Source organism: Ammospiza nelsoni, chromosome 9 (assembly GCF_027579445.1).
Source record: "Ammospiza nelsoni isolate bAmmNel1 chromosome 9, bAmmNel1.pri, whole genome shotgun sequence".
NCBI lineage: Eukaryota > Metazoa > Chordata > Aves > Passeriformes > Passerellidae > Ammospiza > Ammospiza nelsoni.
In genome coordinates, this window is record NC_080641.1 from 34,772,877 (window position 1) to 34,790,098 (window position 17,222).

Sequence of the window (17,222 nt, forward strand, 5' to 3'; positions counted from 1 at the left end):
AATTTACCTTTTTAATATATAAATCTAAAATAATTTAGAACAACGATAATATATAATATATATTATTTTCTTATAAAATAATAAATAATAATTTTAAAGTACATCAATACTTAAACATTTTGGGGAAACATGGGCTTAATTCATGATTGTCCTGACATTTGGCCTTTATTTTCTTGTGTCTCCAAGTGAAAAGATTTGATTTTGTCTTGGCCTTGTACTTAATGTTCACTCCCTGCATCTGGAATTGCTCGAGTGATTATTATTCCTTCACTTGCATATAAAAGGTTTTCTTTTGTTTGTTTGTTTTGTAATATCCTTTAGGAACTTGCAGTCTGAAGAGAAACATTCCTACAAAAACTATTTGGAAGAAAAAAGTGTAGTCAATGTGTCCAGATTGCTGAAATAAAATGGAACTTTTGAAGGATTGACTTCAAAAGTTTCATTTTATTTCAAACGGGTTTTTTTCATAGGACTAAGCTTTTCCCAAGACCCTGCTAGGCCACTGAACTTTATTTCTGACCAGTTTTATATGAATTTAATGCAAACTGTCCATTTTTCAGACTCCCTTGAAGAAACAGACTTCTCTGCTTGGGGAGCCCCCAAAAGAAATCCGCCTGAGCACCAACCCCTACTTGAATTTGGCAAGTGTTTTGCCTGGCATCTGTCTGCCAGGTAAGCAAACATTCCATGGATTTCATTGCAAATTTCCACAGCCAGAGCATGGCAAACATTTCTCCTGTTTGCCTGGTAAATCCAGTGCCCACAGCATTTATCCTCAAGGGAATCTTGTAGTATCTCTCAAAACTGAAAGTCACTTATCCTGATGGTGCATTTGCAGAGGCTCACAGACTTCTAGAAGCCTTTCAATTATTAGTAGCACTGATAATTTGGGGCACAAATCTCAGTTTTAATCCTGGAATAGAACCTAATTGGTGTTTTTTACAAGCCAGGTGTTGATCCAAGCTCTGTTTTTGTGTTCCCAGCAGCAATTGCCAGCAAAGCCTCCAGTCCTCCACAGCAGACCAGCCTTGCAAACAGTGTCGTGGATGCTGCTGTGTCTCAGGGAACTGCACCACAACATGCAATGGAAAACTATTTCAGTTATTCCCAGCAGCCTGGGGAGTACCCACAGGTAGGAACAATCCCACAGCTCAGGGTTCTCCCAGAGCTGCTCCTTGTTTTCTCTGAGTGTTCTTCCTGAGTCTCTGCACTGACACTTTATCTGATCATTTCAGTGTCCAGAGCAGATTTAGCACAAAGAACATTCCCTGCTGAAAGCACAACCCTTGAAAAAATCGTTTCCTGAGAGCCTGAACTGTGGGCACTCACTAGAAATGACTTCTCAGCACTCTGCCTTGACTTTTGTCTCCCTTCAAAACCAGGGGTTTTTCTCCTTGCCTTCCCCAGAAGTTTTTAAGTCCTGAACTTTGGCTGGATCCCAGGCAGGGAGCTGCAGTTGCTGCACACTTGGGGATGTTTGCCAGCTGCTCTGAGGCACAGGATGTGCTCCCCATGTGCAGATCAGAGCCTGGCCAGGAGCTGCAGGCCCTGCAGAGTGCTCAGAGCCAGTTCCACAGGACACTGGCAGAGAACACCCCCAGATTTGCATTAACCATCCTGAGTCTGTGAAACTGTGGCTGTGGTCAGAGCTGAGAGCTGCCTCTCCCCAGGGACACACAGACTGTCCTGGGCTGCTGGCAGGGACAGCTGAGAGCCCACCCTCCTGGCAGCAAGGGTTTGGGGTGGGGAGGGGATCTCTGAAATAGAGAGAGCAGCCTGGCCACAGGGTGGGGGACAGGGTCACTGCACAGGGCTTTGCCAGGGGCCACACAGCCTTGGATCAGATCTGCTGCTAAAGGGGCTCCAGGAGAGCTGAGAAGGACTGGGGACAAGGCCCGGAGGGACAGGACAGGACAGGAAGTGGCTCCCACTGCCAGAGGGCAGGGATGGATTGGATAATGGACAGGAATATCCTTGGGAGGGTGGGGTGCACAGAGAAGCTCCCATCCCTGGAGGTGTTCCCATAACAGGAATTGTTGTCCCTGCCTCTCTGCCAGGCCAGAGGTGCCTCCTGTGTGTTTTAAGCACTTACCATAATTTTAACTGTTTGATTTGAGCTTCACCACTGGTGCTGAGGGTGTTTTGGTGCTTCTGGGAGAGCTCTGGGCTGTGAGGATTGTAGGCAGGCATGGGAGAGGGTTTCTGCTCCTCTCTAGGAGGCTGTCCAGCAGTGGTACCAGCATTATGCTCAGGCACATCACTCTACCCAGGCCAGGGTGGATGGCTTAGAAAATGAAGCCTCTGAGGTGAGAAATAATTTCATTTTCTTGCTGTCTCCACTGGCTGTTGCTCCCATCAGCTTTTGGACACCTGCTTTGTGTGTTGGCACAGGAATGAGGGGCTGCAGAGGGCACTGCATGGGCACTGCTGCAGGGCAGCACCCCCAGAGTCACACCCAAAACTCCCCTCTCTAAAATCCCACCACCCAAAAGCATGGAATGCTCAGCAGTGGGTTAAAACACTCCCACCAGGAACAGCACACCATTCATGGCATTTCCCAGTGCTGAATCTCCCACATTGAAGGGCTGGTTCTTGCCCAAGCTGAGGGTTTTGTGAGCAAGGAGAAAGAAAGACACTTTTGAAAGGAATGAAACAAATTAAAGCATCATCCAAACCCCACATTTTGCTCCAGGAATTGCTGCACCCCCGAGCTGCTGTGAATTGCACCTGTGACTGAGGTATTTCCTTACCTGCTGAGAGCTCATCACAATAGCAGAAAAAAAAAGAATTATTAAACCTTTTTTCCTTCTACTTCATGGATCCCTTTCTGGATTCAGGAACCTGCAGGTGGATCTTTCCCAAACTACAGCACCTGCCTGCAGGTGGTGCCTTCCTTTTTGAGTGGAGCCTCGGGAGCGCAGGCGGGCTTGCAGCCTCCTCCAGCCAATCCCTTAAAGCAGGTGAGAGGAGGAGGAGCAGCGCCTGCAGCCGCTTCTGCTGCCCCCGGGTGGAGCCTGCCCTCTGCATCCCTGCTCCACACAGTTCCTGCAGTGGGAGAACAGCTTGGGCCAGCCCCAGAGCCCTGCAGAGCCTGAGCATCGGCTCCTCTCTGTGCCCCAAAGCCACGCGCAGAGCCAGGCTGGGGTTTTGGTGGCAAATCAAGTAGGAAGAGAGGAGGAGGAGGAGGAGGTTGGCACTGGATTGAAATGGGGGTTTGCCTGACTTGCAGATGGTTTGCACTGGGATTGGATTTCTGAAGTAGGGAGAGCAGCTCAAAACTGCCTGGGAAGCAAATTAAAAAACACAGGATAAATCTTAAGTTTTAGGATGAAAACTAGTCCTTCTTCATAAGTTTAAATAGTATAAATAATAGTATAAATAGTATAGATAAAAATGTCCACGTTGCTAGCCACAAGTAGTTAGTTATTCAGTTAAAAATAAAGTATCATTTCTTTAAAAATCTTATAAAGAAAAAAATACAACTCAATTTTTAGTTCATTGAAATAAAGTACTAAAAAACTCACAACTATAACATACAAACTATAACATAAATTATAATGTAAAGCTAGAACATAAATAAAAACTAATATCTCAGGATCTCTGCTGCTCAGAGTGACCCTGAGATGTGTTAGAAAGTCTCTTCTCCCAGGCCAGTGGTCAAAGAAGGAGTCAGAGCTCTTCAGTTCTCCGTCTCAAGGTTGTTTATTGTATCTTATCTATAAAATAATTGTTTTTCTCTCCTGTCCGGCCGAGGTCTGTTCAGCAGCACAGACAGAGGCACTCTGCCTGCCCCAGGGTGGTGTTATCTTTTTATGCTACAAACTACATGTGCAATATTTACCATAACTTCCCAATACCCATCACCTATGTCAGACAGTGAGCTTCTACTCTAAACCAATCCCAAAGTGCCACCATCACAGCAGGAGATGGAGGCCAAGAAGAAGAAGGAGAAAGGCTGGACATGCCCAGATCCCTCCCTTTTGCCCCTGAACCCTCATTCTAAAAACCCAAAAAAAATTACTTTTCACCCTCTAATAAGTTTACTGTTACTCTACTTAAACTTTCGTGATTTTGTAATTCTTCATACAAGGTTGGTAATTGTTTTTCCAAGGGCTAAATCAAAGGCACAGGGTCTTGGGCTCTGTGCTGAGGTCTCTGAGCTCCCTGGGCAGGGGCTGGAGCCCTCCAGAGCAGCCAGAGGGATTTGGGGGTTCTGACACTAATGAACATCTAAGTTCAACCCTAGAATGGCAGCCAGTGAGCAGTGACAGTGCCGTTGTCACCCGCAGGTGGCCCCCAAGCGCAGCTCCTCGTTCCTGGTGTCGTGCCCCGAGCCCGGCCCCGCGGAGCTGCCGGGCCCCGCTCGCTACGCGGAGTCCTCGCTGAAGAAGAAGCGCGTGTACTGAGCCACGGCCCCAGGCTGCCCGGGCAGCTGGGATCCCTCTGCAGGTATTGCCGCCTTAACTCCCCTCCAGGAGCTCCTGCTGAGCGGGGTGAGTGTCCCCGAGCAGCCACTGCAAGCACACAGGTGACACAGGGGGTGGCCGCTCTCGCTTGGACAGGAGGGGACAGTGCTGGCTTTGTCACCTGTGGACGGAGCACAGGACATGGGGAGCTGGGGCAGCTCCAGCTGAAAGCAATAAAAACCCAGAGGAAAGAAAGCTGTTCCTTTCTCCAGTCCTCAGCCTGAGGAAGTTAAAAGAGGAAGTCGTGATAGTAATTATTTTGTATTTTTTTAACTCAGAATGTGGGGGTTTTTTTCCAACTTTCCTTTTTCCAGGATTAAGAGCTCTGCATTTACAGCCTTTCAATTTTTAATATTTCTTCTTAATCCTGGAATGGAGCGATACCAAATGGATTCCCAGAGCCTCAGTGATGTTCTCAATAAATGCCTGTCCAAAGGGAGATGCTGTCCTGGGCTGCCTTGGAATATCCCCTGAGATTTGGAGAGCTGCTCCTTGGACAGTGGAAAATCTTTGTTTTTACAGCTTTCCCTTGGAGGAATTAATTCCCAGTGTGAGGCAGCCTCCTCCTTCCACAGGTGTGGGACAGCTCTTCCTGGGCCACCCCACGTTGTTTCCCACTTTTGAGTGTATTTTCCTTTTAAAGACTTTTTGTATTTTTAGCTTCTTACCAGCTCTGCCTCGAGCTGTTCTCTTCTGCCCTTGGAGCTGGAGATCAGCAATCCTTCCTTTTGAAAGCCCTCAGTGGCAGCAGATGAGGGCCAGCCCTCATTCCAAGGCTGTGCTCCCTGGAATCCTGCTGCAAATCCATCTGGACCGAGGTCACTGAGGCCAGGAGCCACCTCCTTCTCCCTTTTCTTTGCTAGAGAACACTGAAGCCATTTTTCAATACTGATTTTTTTAAATTAAAAGTCTTAAACTTTTGCCTTTCAAGCTTTGGGATGTGACCAGGATCCACATTTTCAAAGCTTAAAAAAATCCCAAGCAAATTCCCTCTTCCCTCAGCTGCTGGAAGTGCTCCACAAACAGGAGCCAGGAGCTTTTCTGGGATTCTGCCTGTATGTATTGATAAATTCACTTGTAATATTTTGTTTCAACTGTTTGTATATGCAACTTTCTCAACTTGTTACACTTTTCAATGAAAATAAATTGTTGGTACTTACTTCAAGTGGATTTTTTTGTGGGAGGAAAACAGCCCTGGACTCCTTTAATCAGGTAAAGTAGGAAAAGGTTTTAAAAGAACACCATACCTATGGAAATGCAATTTAAAAAACTTTTCCTCTGTTTAATGTATGATTAAAAAGGGAGGCACATGGAGAAAAAAAAATTTATTAGACTTGTTTGTATAAAGAGTAACAAAGTGCTTACAGATTAAATTCAGCTTCCTAAGTGACATACAGAAACAATAACACTGTAAAAATAAATCTGATCTCCTTGGAGCTCATAATTACCATTTTTATATATATTTATATATATATATATATATATAGACCTCTTTCTGTTATTGCCAGAACTGGAGGATCTCTTCAGAGCATTTTCCAGCTCCAGGTGTGGTAGGAAACATGATGGCAGCAGAAGGTTCCAGTTAAATCACTCATGGGCTGAGTCAAAATGTTCCTTAAAAAAATGATTGGAGGGGTTCCCAGTGCCTGGGACAGCCCAGGGTGCCCAGGGCTTTTCCTTTAGGGTAATCCTGGGTGCCCAGACCTTTTCCTTTGGGATAATCCTGGGTGCCCAGGCCTTTTCCTTTAGGGTAATCCTGGGTGCCCAGGCCTTTTCCTTTGGGATAATCCTGGGTGCCCAGGCCTTTTCCTTTGGGATAATCCTGGGTGCCCAGACCTTTTCCTTTAGGGTAATCCTGGATGCCCAGGCCTTTTCCTTTGGGATAATCCTGGGTGCCCAGGGCTTTTCCTTTGGGATAATCCTGGGTGCTCAGGCCTTTTCCTTTGGGATAATCCTGGGTGCCCAGGCCTTTTCCTTTAGGGTAATCCTGGGTGCTCAGGCCTTTTCCTTTGGGATAATCCTGGGTGCCCAGGGCTTTTCCTTTGGGATAATCCTGGGTGCTCAGGCCTTTTCCTTTGGGATAATCCTGGGTGCCCAGGCCTTTTCCTTTAGGGTAATCCTGGGTGCCCAGGCCTTTTCCTTTGGGATAATCCTGGGTGCCCAGGCCTTTTCCTTTAGGGTAATCCTGGGTGCCCAGGCCTTTTCCTTTAGGGTAATCCTGGGTGCCCAGGCCTTTTTCCTTTGGGATAATCCTGGGTGCCCAGGGCTTTTCCTTTGGAATAATCCCCTCCAGGTTCTGGGCATGGGCTGGGTTCCTTCCCAGCTCCAGGAATTCCTTCCCTCAGCTCCAGGGATGCACATTCACCCCTCCAGGGGTTCACCCAGGCTGGGGGCTCCAGGGGAAGAATGTGGGAGTGGAGTTAGGAAAAGCAAATTATTTATCCCAAAATTTGGCTTCTCACTGAAATGCACAACAGTGCCCATGCCTCCACGCTGCTGGGGTGGTTTTTATGAACACTTTTCTTTAAATACCTGTAAGAGCTCAGGACTGGGGCCTGCTGAGTTTATAAAGAGCTGAAAATTTCACTTCCCCTGTATTTTTATGCCAAAGTTGTTTTGTTCGTTACTAGGATTTAAGTGCATGTGAAGGATATTTTGTCAGCCAACTTTATAATTATTAATTGAGCCCTTTTAGAGCCACTGGCTGAGGTTGGAGCTGAGAAATGCAGTGGATTTTCCCAGCTCACATCATCCAGCAGGGCAATTCCAATTGTGGCACAGCCAGAATCAGAGCAGGATAAAACTGCCCTGCAAGAACAGCAGCAAAGGGAGCTGGAGCTCATTTTGCCCAAACTTTTTAAATTCTTTTAATCCAACTCTTCAATCTGTTGGCAAAAGAATCCTTTATAACCACATCAGCCCAGCCAGAGTACAAATTACAGGAGTTAAAAAAAAAAAAAAAAAGTAAGAGCCTTGGGCATAGAGAGGTTGCTGGGCATTTAAAGTCCTGACAGGATTAAAAAAATTATTTACATTTTACTCATAATTGTTTCAAATCCTTGGATCAGGTTGTGGAAGGTGGTGCGCTCGTCGTGTTTGTAGATCCAGCACTTCCTCATCAGCTGATCCACCTGGCAACAGAACCAGGGACAGTTTTAAAGGCATCAAACATTTCTTTGGGTTTGCCAGTGAAAACAGTGGAGCAAAATCTCCCTGAATGAACAGAAACACCTCAGGTGCTGGGCAGGGTCAGCAGGGACCTGAGCAGGGGCTTTGGGCAGTTCCACCTGGGGAGCTGCACCCCAGGAATTGCCAAAATCAGGAGGATTCCCAAGGAATTTCCATGGACCCAGGTACTACAGCAAGTCCCTGCTCCCTCTGAAGGGACACCATGGACTTGGGAATGCTAATATCAAAAACATCTTAAAACAATGCTTGAAAACCGTGGCAGTGCCTTTCCCAGCACTCCTGAAGGTTCTCCTACCTGAGTGGCCAGGGAAGTGTCACCCCTCTGAGGCTGAACCTGTGTCCAGCAGGGACAGATGGACAGACCTTCCTTCCTCCATCCATCATCCATCCATCCATCCATCCATCCATCCATCCATCCATCCATCCATCCATCATCCATCCATCCATCCATCCATCATCCATCATCCATCCATCCATCCATCCATCCATCATCCATCCATCCATCCATCCATCCATCCATCCATCCATCCATCCATCATCCATCCATCCATCCATCCATCCATCCATCCATCCATCATCCATCCATCCATCCATCCATCATCCATCCATCCAGCATCCATCCATCCATCCATCCATCCATCCATCCATCATCCATCCATCCATCATCCATCCATCATCCATCCATCCATCCATCCATCCATCCATCAATCATCCATCCATCCATCCATCCATCCACCCATCCATCCACCCATCCATCCATCATCCACCCATCCATCCATCCACCCATCCACCCATCCATCCATCCACCCATCCATCCACCCATCCATCCATCATCCATCCATCCATCCATCATCCATCCATCCATCATCCATCCATCCATCCATCCATCCATCCATCCATCCATCCATCATCCATCCATCATCCATCCATCCATCCATCCATCATCCATCCATCCATCCATCATCCATCCATCCATCATCCATCCATCCATCCATCCATCCATCCATCCATCCATCCATCATCCATCCATCATCCATCCATCCATCCATCATCCATCCATCCATCCATCCATCCATCCATCCATCCATCCATCAATCCATCCATCATCCATCCATCCATCCATCCATCCATCCATCCATCCATCCATCCATCCATCATCCATCTATCCATCCATCCATCCATCCATCCATCCATCCATCATCCATCAATCCATCCATCATCCATCCATCCATCCATCTATCCATCCATCATCCATCCATCCATCCATCCATCCATCCATCCATCCATCCATTCATCATCCATCCATCCATCATCCATCTATCCATCCATCATCCATCCATCCATCCATCCATCCATCCATCCATCCATCCATCCATCCATCCCTCCATCCCTCCATCCCTCCATCCCTCCATCCCCATCCCTCCCTCACCTCCTCAGGACAGGTGGGTGGCCGTGGCAGTCTCTTGTCGTCCTGCAGGACCCTCACCAGCCGTGCCACCGTCATCTGTCCCTGTGTGGGGCCGATCATCTTCAGGAATTCCTGTGGGGACAGCGGGGTCAGCTGGGAGTGCCTGACCCCACTGCCAGGACAGGCCTGGGTGTTTCCCAGGGTAATCCTGGAGGAAGGTTCTCCCCAGGGAAGGGGTGGAAGGAGATGAGCGTTAAGGTCCCTCCCGCCCCAAATGAGCCCGCAATTCTGTGATTGTTGCTCTTGTTGCCCAAACCAGTAATCATTATTTTAAATGAAGGGATTGAAGCAGCCCTGGGAGCTGTTTCTGTCCCGGCAGGCACTCACGGCCATGGGGCTGCACTCGGAGTCGCAGTAGGTGAGGAGCTCATACAGCGTCACCCCGAAGGACCACACGTCGGAGGCGATGTAGAACTTGCTCTGCAGCAAACACTCCGGGGCGTACCTGGGGACACGAGGGGACAGCGTCACACCCGGGGACCCAGCCCTGCCCACACAGCCTGAGCAGCTCCAGAGACACAGCTGTGTTCGTGAGCCTTGCACATAAATTAAACAGTAATACATGAGGTGTGTTCCACAGTGAGGCACGGTGAAAGCAAGGAGACCCAACCCAAAATAGCGGGGAAATGTGAAGTGCGGGAAGAAATAAACAGCACAAGAGGTGAGTGAACAGTTCACCAGGTGCCTTTTCCTGGTGTATCTCCTGGTGTATCTTTACACCACAAGAGGCCTTTTATAAAACCAGGAGAACCCCGGGGAGTGCAGGAGCAGGGGGGTCCCTGTGCCCAGGCCGTACCAGAACACGGGGCTGTCGCGGTCATCCTTGACAGTGTAATATTCCTTGTCTGTCTCGATGGCCTTGGTGAGCCCAAAGTCCCCAATCTTCACCCTGTTCTCACTCTCCACCAGGACATTCCTCGCTGCCAGGTCACGGTGCACGTACTGACAGGAGCCCAGGTAGTCCATGCCCTGAGAGAGGAGAAAAGAAGCCTTTCATTTCCTTCTCCTTTATTCCTCCAGTACTTTAATCCCTTTTTCTCCAGTTACTGCTTCCTGACCGTGCTCTGCACTCTCATCTCCATCCCTTTAGACTTCACCTCGCTCCTTTCCTCTTGCCAGCACATTCCAAGTGCTGCCCTCCCTCCTGATCCTCATAACCTCCCACAGGAACATTTCAGAGTAAACTTTGGAACCTCCTCATCATTCCCCAGCTGATCCTTGTGCCACTGGCACCCAATGCGTGGGAGAGATTGCTTTAGGATTCTGATCCTTGGGGACAGAGCAGGAGAATGGGTTTGTTGCTGATGTTCTCCATCCCCCTCACCCAGCTGATGGAGCTGCAGGCTCAGGCCCAGCTCACCTTGCAGATCTGAACTGCATATCTGAGCAGCTGCTTGAGATTGATCTTGTTCTTGTTCCGTGGGAGATACTCCTTCAGGCTCCCAGAGGGAAGGAATTCCATGATGAGTTTAATCCCACTTCCTCCTAGAAAACAGACCATGTTTGGTTTGCAGACCCTTCTCAACAGCTTTGGTACAAGCCCAGAGCACCAGCAGCATTTTAAACCTCCCACAGCTCATTCCCATCATCCATCCCTGAGCCAATGCACAGGGAAATCTGCTCCAGGCAGGACATTTATAAATTCTAAAGGAAAACCCATATAATTGTTAATATTCTGCAAGATTTACCATCTTCTGTGCAAATCCCCTTGTATTTGACGATGTTGTCATGATAAAGATTCCTCAGGATTTCAATTTCCTTCTTGAGGTCAGCGATGTGATTCCCTCCACTCTCTGGCTTCAGGGATTTCACTGCCACCTGCTCCCCGGTGTTGTCACCTTCTGGGTCATACCTGCACAGCTCCACCTTGCCAAAGTGGCCCTGGGAGGGAGAGAAAGGAGCCTCCTTGAGGACAACGCTCAGACAGCGACACCCAGGCACTGATTTGGGTGTCTGTGACACAGCAGGGGCTGTGGGGACAGCCAGGCACTGATCTGGGTGTCTGTGGGACACAGCAGGGGCTGTGGGGACAGCCAGGCACTGATATGGGTGTGTGTGACACAGCAGGGGCTGTGGGGACAGCCAGGCACTGATCTGGGTGTGTGTGTGACACAGCAGGGGCTGTGGGGACAGCCAGGCACTGATCTGGGTGTGTGTGTGACACAGCAGGGGCTGTGGGGACAGCCAGGCACTGATATGGGTGTGTGTGTGACACAGCAGGGGCTGTGGGGACAGCCAGGCACTGATCTGGGTGTCTGTGACACAGCAGGGGCTGTGGGGACAGCCAGGAGCACTGGCTGTGGTCTGGGGGTGACACTGCTCTTACCTCCCCCAAATCCCGGATCCTTTTCAAGAACCTCTTCTCAAAGAGCGTGGGATCCACCTCGGTGACGGGTTTCTTCTCCGAGACAATATCGGGATCTGGGGGGGGAAACGTCCCAGGTCAGATTCCTGCCTGGTCTGACACTCCAAGGCATCCTCGCTCCATTCCCACTGTCCCACCTTTCCCTCCTTAGATCCCACCTGCTTTGTGACAGGCAATTCTCCATCCCTCATGCCAGTCTGGATCTGCTTCCACACCCAGATTTCTCTGGGTGACCTTCCCACCCTGGAGCAGCTCCTCAGCTCCCACAAGGTTGGAAGGAGATGCTCCTCAAGGTCCCTCCAGCCCAGGATTCCATGATCCCTCCCTCAGTGTCCCAGGCCTTACTCTGCTCCTCCAGTTTGTTGATGTCCCTCATGATGGCCCTGAAGAAGGGTCTCTGGTGGGGGTCGTAGTTCATGCACTGCTTCATCAGGTCTGCCAGCTCCTTGCAGGACGGCGTGGCCAGCACAAAGTGCCCCTCGTAGAACCTCTCCTTCTGTGGGAGCAAACACACATCCCAGCAGTTTTAACTTCCACAGCTCCCACTTCTGAGCTGGGCACTGGCTGGGCTCCAGGATCTCTGAGGTCTCTTCTGACCTGAGCAGTTCTGTGATTCTACATCAGAGGATGTGACCATGAAATCCTTATTTCAGTGTGGGCATTGCCAAGGAAATCCCCCTGCTCAGCTGGAACTTGGATCTTTAGAGAATTCCTCTTGTGCTGGGTCTGGAGCAACCACTTAACCCATGAAGTGTTCAAAATGTGCTGAATTCACTTTCAGGAATCATTTCCTGCCAGGTTTTCCCAGTTATTTATGCACCAGGAAATGTTTGCCAAGGACACCCTGGGTGCTCCTCAGCCCTGGGAGGTCCCAGCTCCAGGGACAAGGCTGGGATGGGCATTCCCAGCCCTGCAGAGCTGTGGCCACAGGCAGGAAGGGCACAGCAAGAGGGACCCCAGTTCTTTAAACTGCACTGAACAGCAGCAGTGTCCCCTGGGAGACCCTTTGGAATCAATCCAAAAGAAACAAGAGATGTTTGGGAAAATCTCACTCAGCTTCTAACTGGACACAGGGATTAGAAATGCTGGGAGAACTGGGATTGTCCAGTCTGGAGAGGAGAAGGCTCCAGGGAGAGCCCAGAGCCCCTGCCAGGCCCTAAAGGGGCTCAGGAGAGCTGAGGGGGACTGGGGACAAGGGATGGAGGGACAGGACAAGGGGAAAACTGAAGGGCCCAAGAGGATGGACCCAAGTTTGTGTAACAGCTTTACCTCTGCTAAGGTCTTTTCTTTCAGAGGAGTTTCTCCATTATAGCAGATTTCCCACAGGGTTGTACCAAAGCTCCACTTGTCTGCAGCAATGCTGAGGTTCTTGGAATCTTCAACACACTCAGGAGCAATCCAGGGGATCCGCTCGACGCGCTCTGGGGTGAAAATCACAGGGAGAAAAACTCAATTATCCTTGTCTGAAATAAACTGGAGCTGCAGAACTTGTCCTGTTTCTTGATTCTCAAATTCCTGTTTGCAGAAGGATTTCACAGGCTCGTGCCTGGAGCCATCCACAAACAGATTCCTTCTGTCTCATCTCACTGGACACAACATTTTGTAAGAGAAACGAACGCTCTGAACAGCCACTGAGTATGTGCAGATCCATGAAAGATGATTCCTGATACACACAAATACAGTGTATTTGTATGAAATGCCATTCCTGGCCATACCTTGCCTGGAGAGCACTGTGATGGGGATTCCTGGGTCACTGAGCTTGATGAAGGGCCCATACTCGCTATCAATGCCCTCTCTGGCCAGCAGGATGTTCTTGGTGCACACATTGCCATGCACCAAATCCTTGTCCTCCTACACAAAAGCAGGGAAAGAACAGTGAGAGGGATGTGAGAGCTCCAGGATTTCCACACCACAGGGATCTCTAAAGTGCTCCAAGCTGAAATCCAAAATTAGAACAGGGAAGAAACTGGAGCTCTGCAAGTGCTCCAGGATATCCAGACCACAGGGGATCTCTGAAATATACTGAGCTGAAATCCAAAATTACACCTGGGAAGAAATTGGAGGAAGAGAAGGAAAGGAGCAGCAGGGAGATGGAATGTTCCCATTATAGGACTTTTCCTGATGGAGAAATGTATTCCCAGCTAGGCCCCAGTGCCTCTGCCAATGTGTCTCTTACCAGGTAGCTCAGGGCACTTGCAAGTTGTTTGGCCACTTTGAATTTCCATGGGGTTGTGAGAAGTTCACTTTTCTTATGCATGAACAGATCCAGAGGCCCACATTCAACAAACTCTTCCACCATGATATCTGCAGAGGAGGTGCAGAAAGTCAGTGCTGCAATGAGTTGTTTGGAGTAATGGAATTTGTGTTCACACCTCCCAACCCAATGGAAAATGTTGGAAAATGTTTTTATTTCACTTTGCCCAAGGTTTCTTTCAGTGCTCAGGGTCCAGATTAAAAGGCTGAGGGGCTTTGTGTGACAAATGAACATTAAACCTGCAACCAGGCATTCCAGAGGTGGAATTTTAATGCACAGAACAGCTCAGAAAAATCAGCAACAGGCTGCCCCGTGCTCTGGTACCAAAATTCCTTCAGCATGGCCCTGTTTAACGCCCACATGTAACTCCAATTCCTTTCCTGAGTCTGGAAGAGCTCAGGCTGGGGCATTAACCAATTTGTCTTTTAATTTTCTAAAGCTTTGCTCTCCTTCTGGTGCCCACCCCACAACATTAGGAATGCCTTGGCTTAGAGAACTCACATAAAGGTGTATTTATGGTATACATTTACATTTTTTATGTGCATATTTATATTTTACATGTATAAACAAAATGTATACATATAAATGTGTACATGCTTTATATGCATCAATATTACAAATATACATTTATTTCATACGAATGAATGTATATTTGCAGTAAATGTAATAAATTTAATTGTGCAAATTTCACGGGGTGCTTTGTATGCACACTGCCCCTGCCCCTCTGGCATTCCAGCCTTAGGGAAGGCTCAAACACAGAATTGGAAAGGGAAATTCATTGGGAGAATTATTTAGAGCTGCTCTGCTGTCCCAGCTCCACCCTGGGAAGTTCCTGAGGCAGCAGCTGCCAGCCATGTCCCTGTGTCCCTTCCACGTGCCATTCCCTGTCCCCATGTCCCTCCTAGGTGCCATTCCCTGTTCCCTCTAGGTGCTAGCCCTGTCCCCGTGTCCCTGGTAGGTGCCATCCCTGTCCCTGTGTCCCCCCCAGGTGCCATCCCTGTCCCCATGTCCCCAGCAGGTCCATCACTCACTCTCCAGGTCGCGCACGCAGACGCCGTGCAGGAGCACGATGTGTTTGTGGGACACCTGTCTCATCATGCTGGCTGTCTCAAAGAATGCCTGGGGAAAGGGCAGAAACACCTCCAGCTGCTGCTCCTGAGCTGCACCCGTGAGCCCAACCCACCCTGAGCAGCAGGAACAGCAGCACAGACAGCCCTGGGTCAGGCACACACACACAGAACAGCAGCACAGAGCCCTGGGTCAGGCACACACACACAGAACAGCAGCACAGACAGCCCTGGGTCAGCACAGACAGCCCTGGGTCAGGCACACACAGAACAGCAGCACAGACAGCCCTGGGTCAGCACACACACACACAGAACAACAGCACAGACAGCCCTGGGTCAGGCACACACAGAACAGCAGCACAGACAGCCCTGGGTCAGCACAGACAGCCCTGGGTCAGCACACACACACACAGAACAGCAGCACAGACAGCCCTGGGTCAGGCACACACAGAACAGCAGCACAGACAGCCCTGGGTCAGCACACACACACAGAACAGCAGCACAGACAGCCCTGGGTCAGGCACACACAGAACAGCAGCACAGACAGCCCTGGCTCAGCACAGACACACAGAACAGCAGCACAGACAGCCCTGGCTCAGCACAGACAGCCCTGGGTCAGCACACACAGAACAGCAGCACTTTAGTTCTATCTCCATCAGGTATCTGAAAACAAACCTAGTTGTTTTCTAAATCAAAATAATACTTAAGTCACTTTAGCTTAATAATTTAACTGCATTAATATAATTACTGAATTTGTTTTTAAAGAGAACTTAGAAAATTGTTATTTAGACATAATTTTCCAATTCTCTAATTTAAAATTTATCAACTGTTACAGACTCTAAGATAACATACAATGCTTTAATACTTGATAATTATCTAATTTCACATGTGTTATCGATTATGTGTATTATCTAATTAATTCCTAATTACTATTAGTTTCTTCTTTATTACACATATTATTTTACTCTGACGTTTCTTTATACTTGTAATTAAAAATGTTAGTAATAACAACTTATGTCATTATCTCACATATCTCTATATAATTTATAAAACAAAATTAATCAATATTTTATGGCTTATATTAAAGAAAAGACAGACAAAAGAAAAAACTTGCCAAGGAAATGTCCCTGTGGCTGGGGTCCAGGACTTTGAGCAGGACTCGGATCTCTCTCTCGTTCTGATACCCTTCGTTCTCATCATCCTTGAGGCTGAGCATCCCTGAGTAAATCTGGGTCCTGGTGCCTCTCCCCAGGTGTTCTCCCTGAGACACAGCAGGGGTTTGTCAGGCAGGAAGCAACAAGATTTACACAAATATTTACTGGAATCTGCACTTCTTTCTGTCTGATCTGGCTACAGACTGAAATTGTTCCTGTGAGAACCCAATGACTGGAGCTGCTTTTGTTCAGTGAGCTTGGGGCCTCCTGCAGGCTGCCCCAAAGCAGAGGCTGGGCAGAGCTCCAGAATAAAGCAGGGATTTATTGCAAGGATCTCCTCCATGGATCCACCTTGGGCAGCACCAGAGCCCAGCCAGGGCTGCACCCAAGATGAACCAAAATGGCCCCAAAATGCACGAGCGGGCACGGGCTCTGTCCCTGGGATCAGCTCTGCTCCATTTGCACCTTGCAGTTCATTGTCCCATTGCAGCTTTAGCCCTGCAGTCCCACCCTGCTTGTTTTTCTCTCTCCAGCCCACGGGGTTTGTGCTCTGGGCTGAGATTTGGGTCATTTGTCCTTGGTGCCCAGCTGGAGCAGGAATTGTTTTGTCTCCCTGCTCTGTGCACAGAGCTCAGCATCCCCTGATGTGAACCCAGACCCACACAGTCTGAAAAGAGAAAAGCCAAACCCTGAGGTATCAAGCTCTGAGCATCCTCCCCATGTGAATCCCTTGGATATTGCACCTCCACATCACCCAACAGGTTCCCTGGGATTGAGCACTCCCAGACTAAACAAAAGAATAAACAACAGCTGGGGCTCTTATTCACAAAGTGCTGCTGAGGTGATCTTTAATGTGTTTCCAAAAGTGAGAGGAAGTAATATTTCACTGCAAGGCTTTGTTTGGGGAAGCAATTTCCTCCAAAATAACATCCTGCCTTGGGATATTTTTGCAGGATGCTGACTGTAAACACCAACCCAAACCCAATCTCTGTCTGCAGTGATGCAACTAAAAAACCCCCAATATCTTTTTATTTCACAGAAGCAGCCAAGGGCATGACTTAAGAGCTCTTTTGGCAACATTAAATCTGATTTAAGTGTATTCAAGGCCCTGTGTGTTTGCTGAGGTTCATTCAGGTTCATGAATAAGTAACTACAAACAAGGGGAAATTTGAAAATTTGGGGTGGCTAAACACAGAATTCTGACTGCTCAGAGCTTTTGAATACTTCACCTTTTTTATTGTATAATATTGTCTCAAACC

The 17,222-nt window shown here is 48.4% G+C and overlaps 2 protein-coding genes across 2 annotated transcripts in view; one reads left to right on the forward strand and one right to left on the reverse strand.

The window, feature by feature from the left end:
* RAVER2 (ribonucleoprotein, PTB binding 2) overlaps nucleotides 1-5,836 on the forward strand; it is a 30,413-nt gene extending 24,577 nt beyond the window's left edge. The window contains exons 10-12 of the mRNA XM_059477881.1: nucleotides 561-672; nucleotides 987-1,132; nucleotides 4,290-5,836. Coding sequence (XP_059333864.1) covers nucleotides 561-672; nucleotides 987-1,132; nucleotides 4,290-4,406 — 375 coding nt within the window. The 3' untranslated portion in view covers nucleotides 4,407-5,836. The remainder of the gene's footprint in view (nucleotides 1-560; nucleotides 673-986; nucleotides 1,133-4,289) is intronic.
* A 707-nt stretch (nucleotides 5,837-6,543) lies between these two features.
* The window catches only part of JAK1 (Janus kinase 1), a 55,693-nt gene continuing 45,014 nt past the window's right edge, over nucleotides 6,544-17,222 (reverse strand). The window contains exons 13-25 of the mRNA XM_059477880.1: nucleotides 15,924-16,070; nucleotides 14,774-14,861; nucleotides 13,665-13,792; nucleotides 13,204-13,339; nucleotides 12,758-12,909; nucleotides 11,834-11,984; nucleotides 11,450-11,544; nucleotides 10,812-11,004; nucleotides 10,484-10,608; nucleotides 9,920-10,092; nucleotides 9,451-9,568; nucleotides 9,085-9,195; nucleotides 6,544-7,597 (exon numbers count right to left, since the gene is read on the reverse strand). Coding sequence (XP_059333863.1) covers nucleotides 7,496-7,597; nucleotides 9,085-9,195; nucleotides 9,451-9,568; nucleotides 9,920-10,092; nucleotides 10,484-10,608; nucleotides 10,812-11,004; nucleotides 11,450-11,544; nucleotides 11,834-11,984; nucleotides 12,758-12,909; nucleotides 13,204-13,339; nucleotides 13,665-13,792; nucleotides 14,774-14,861; nucleotides 15,924-16,070 — 1,719 coding nt within the window. The 3' untranslated portion in view covers nucleotides 6,544-7,495. The remainder of the gene's footprint in view (nucleotides 7,598-9,084; nucleotides 9,196-9,450; nucleotides 9,569-9,919; nucleotides 10,093-10,483; nucleotides 10,609-10,811; nucleotides 11,005-11,449; nucleotides 11,545-11,833; nucleotides 11,985-12,757; nucleotides 12,910-13,203; nucleotides 13,340-13,664; nucleotides 13,793-14,773; nucleotides 14,862-15,923; nucleotides 16,071-17,222) is intronic.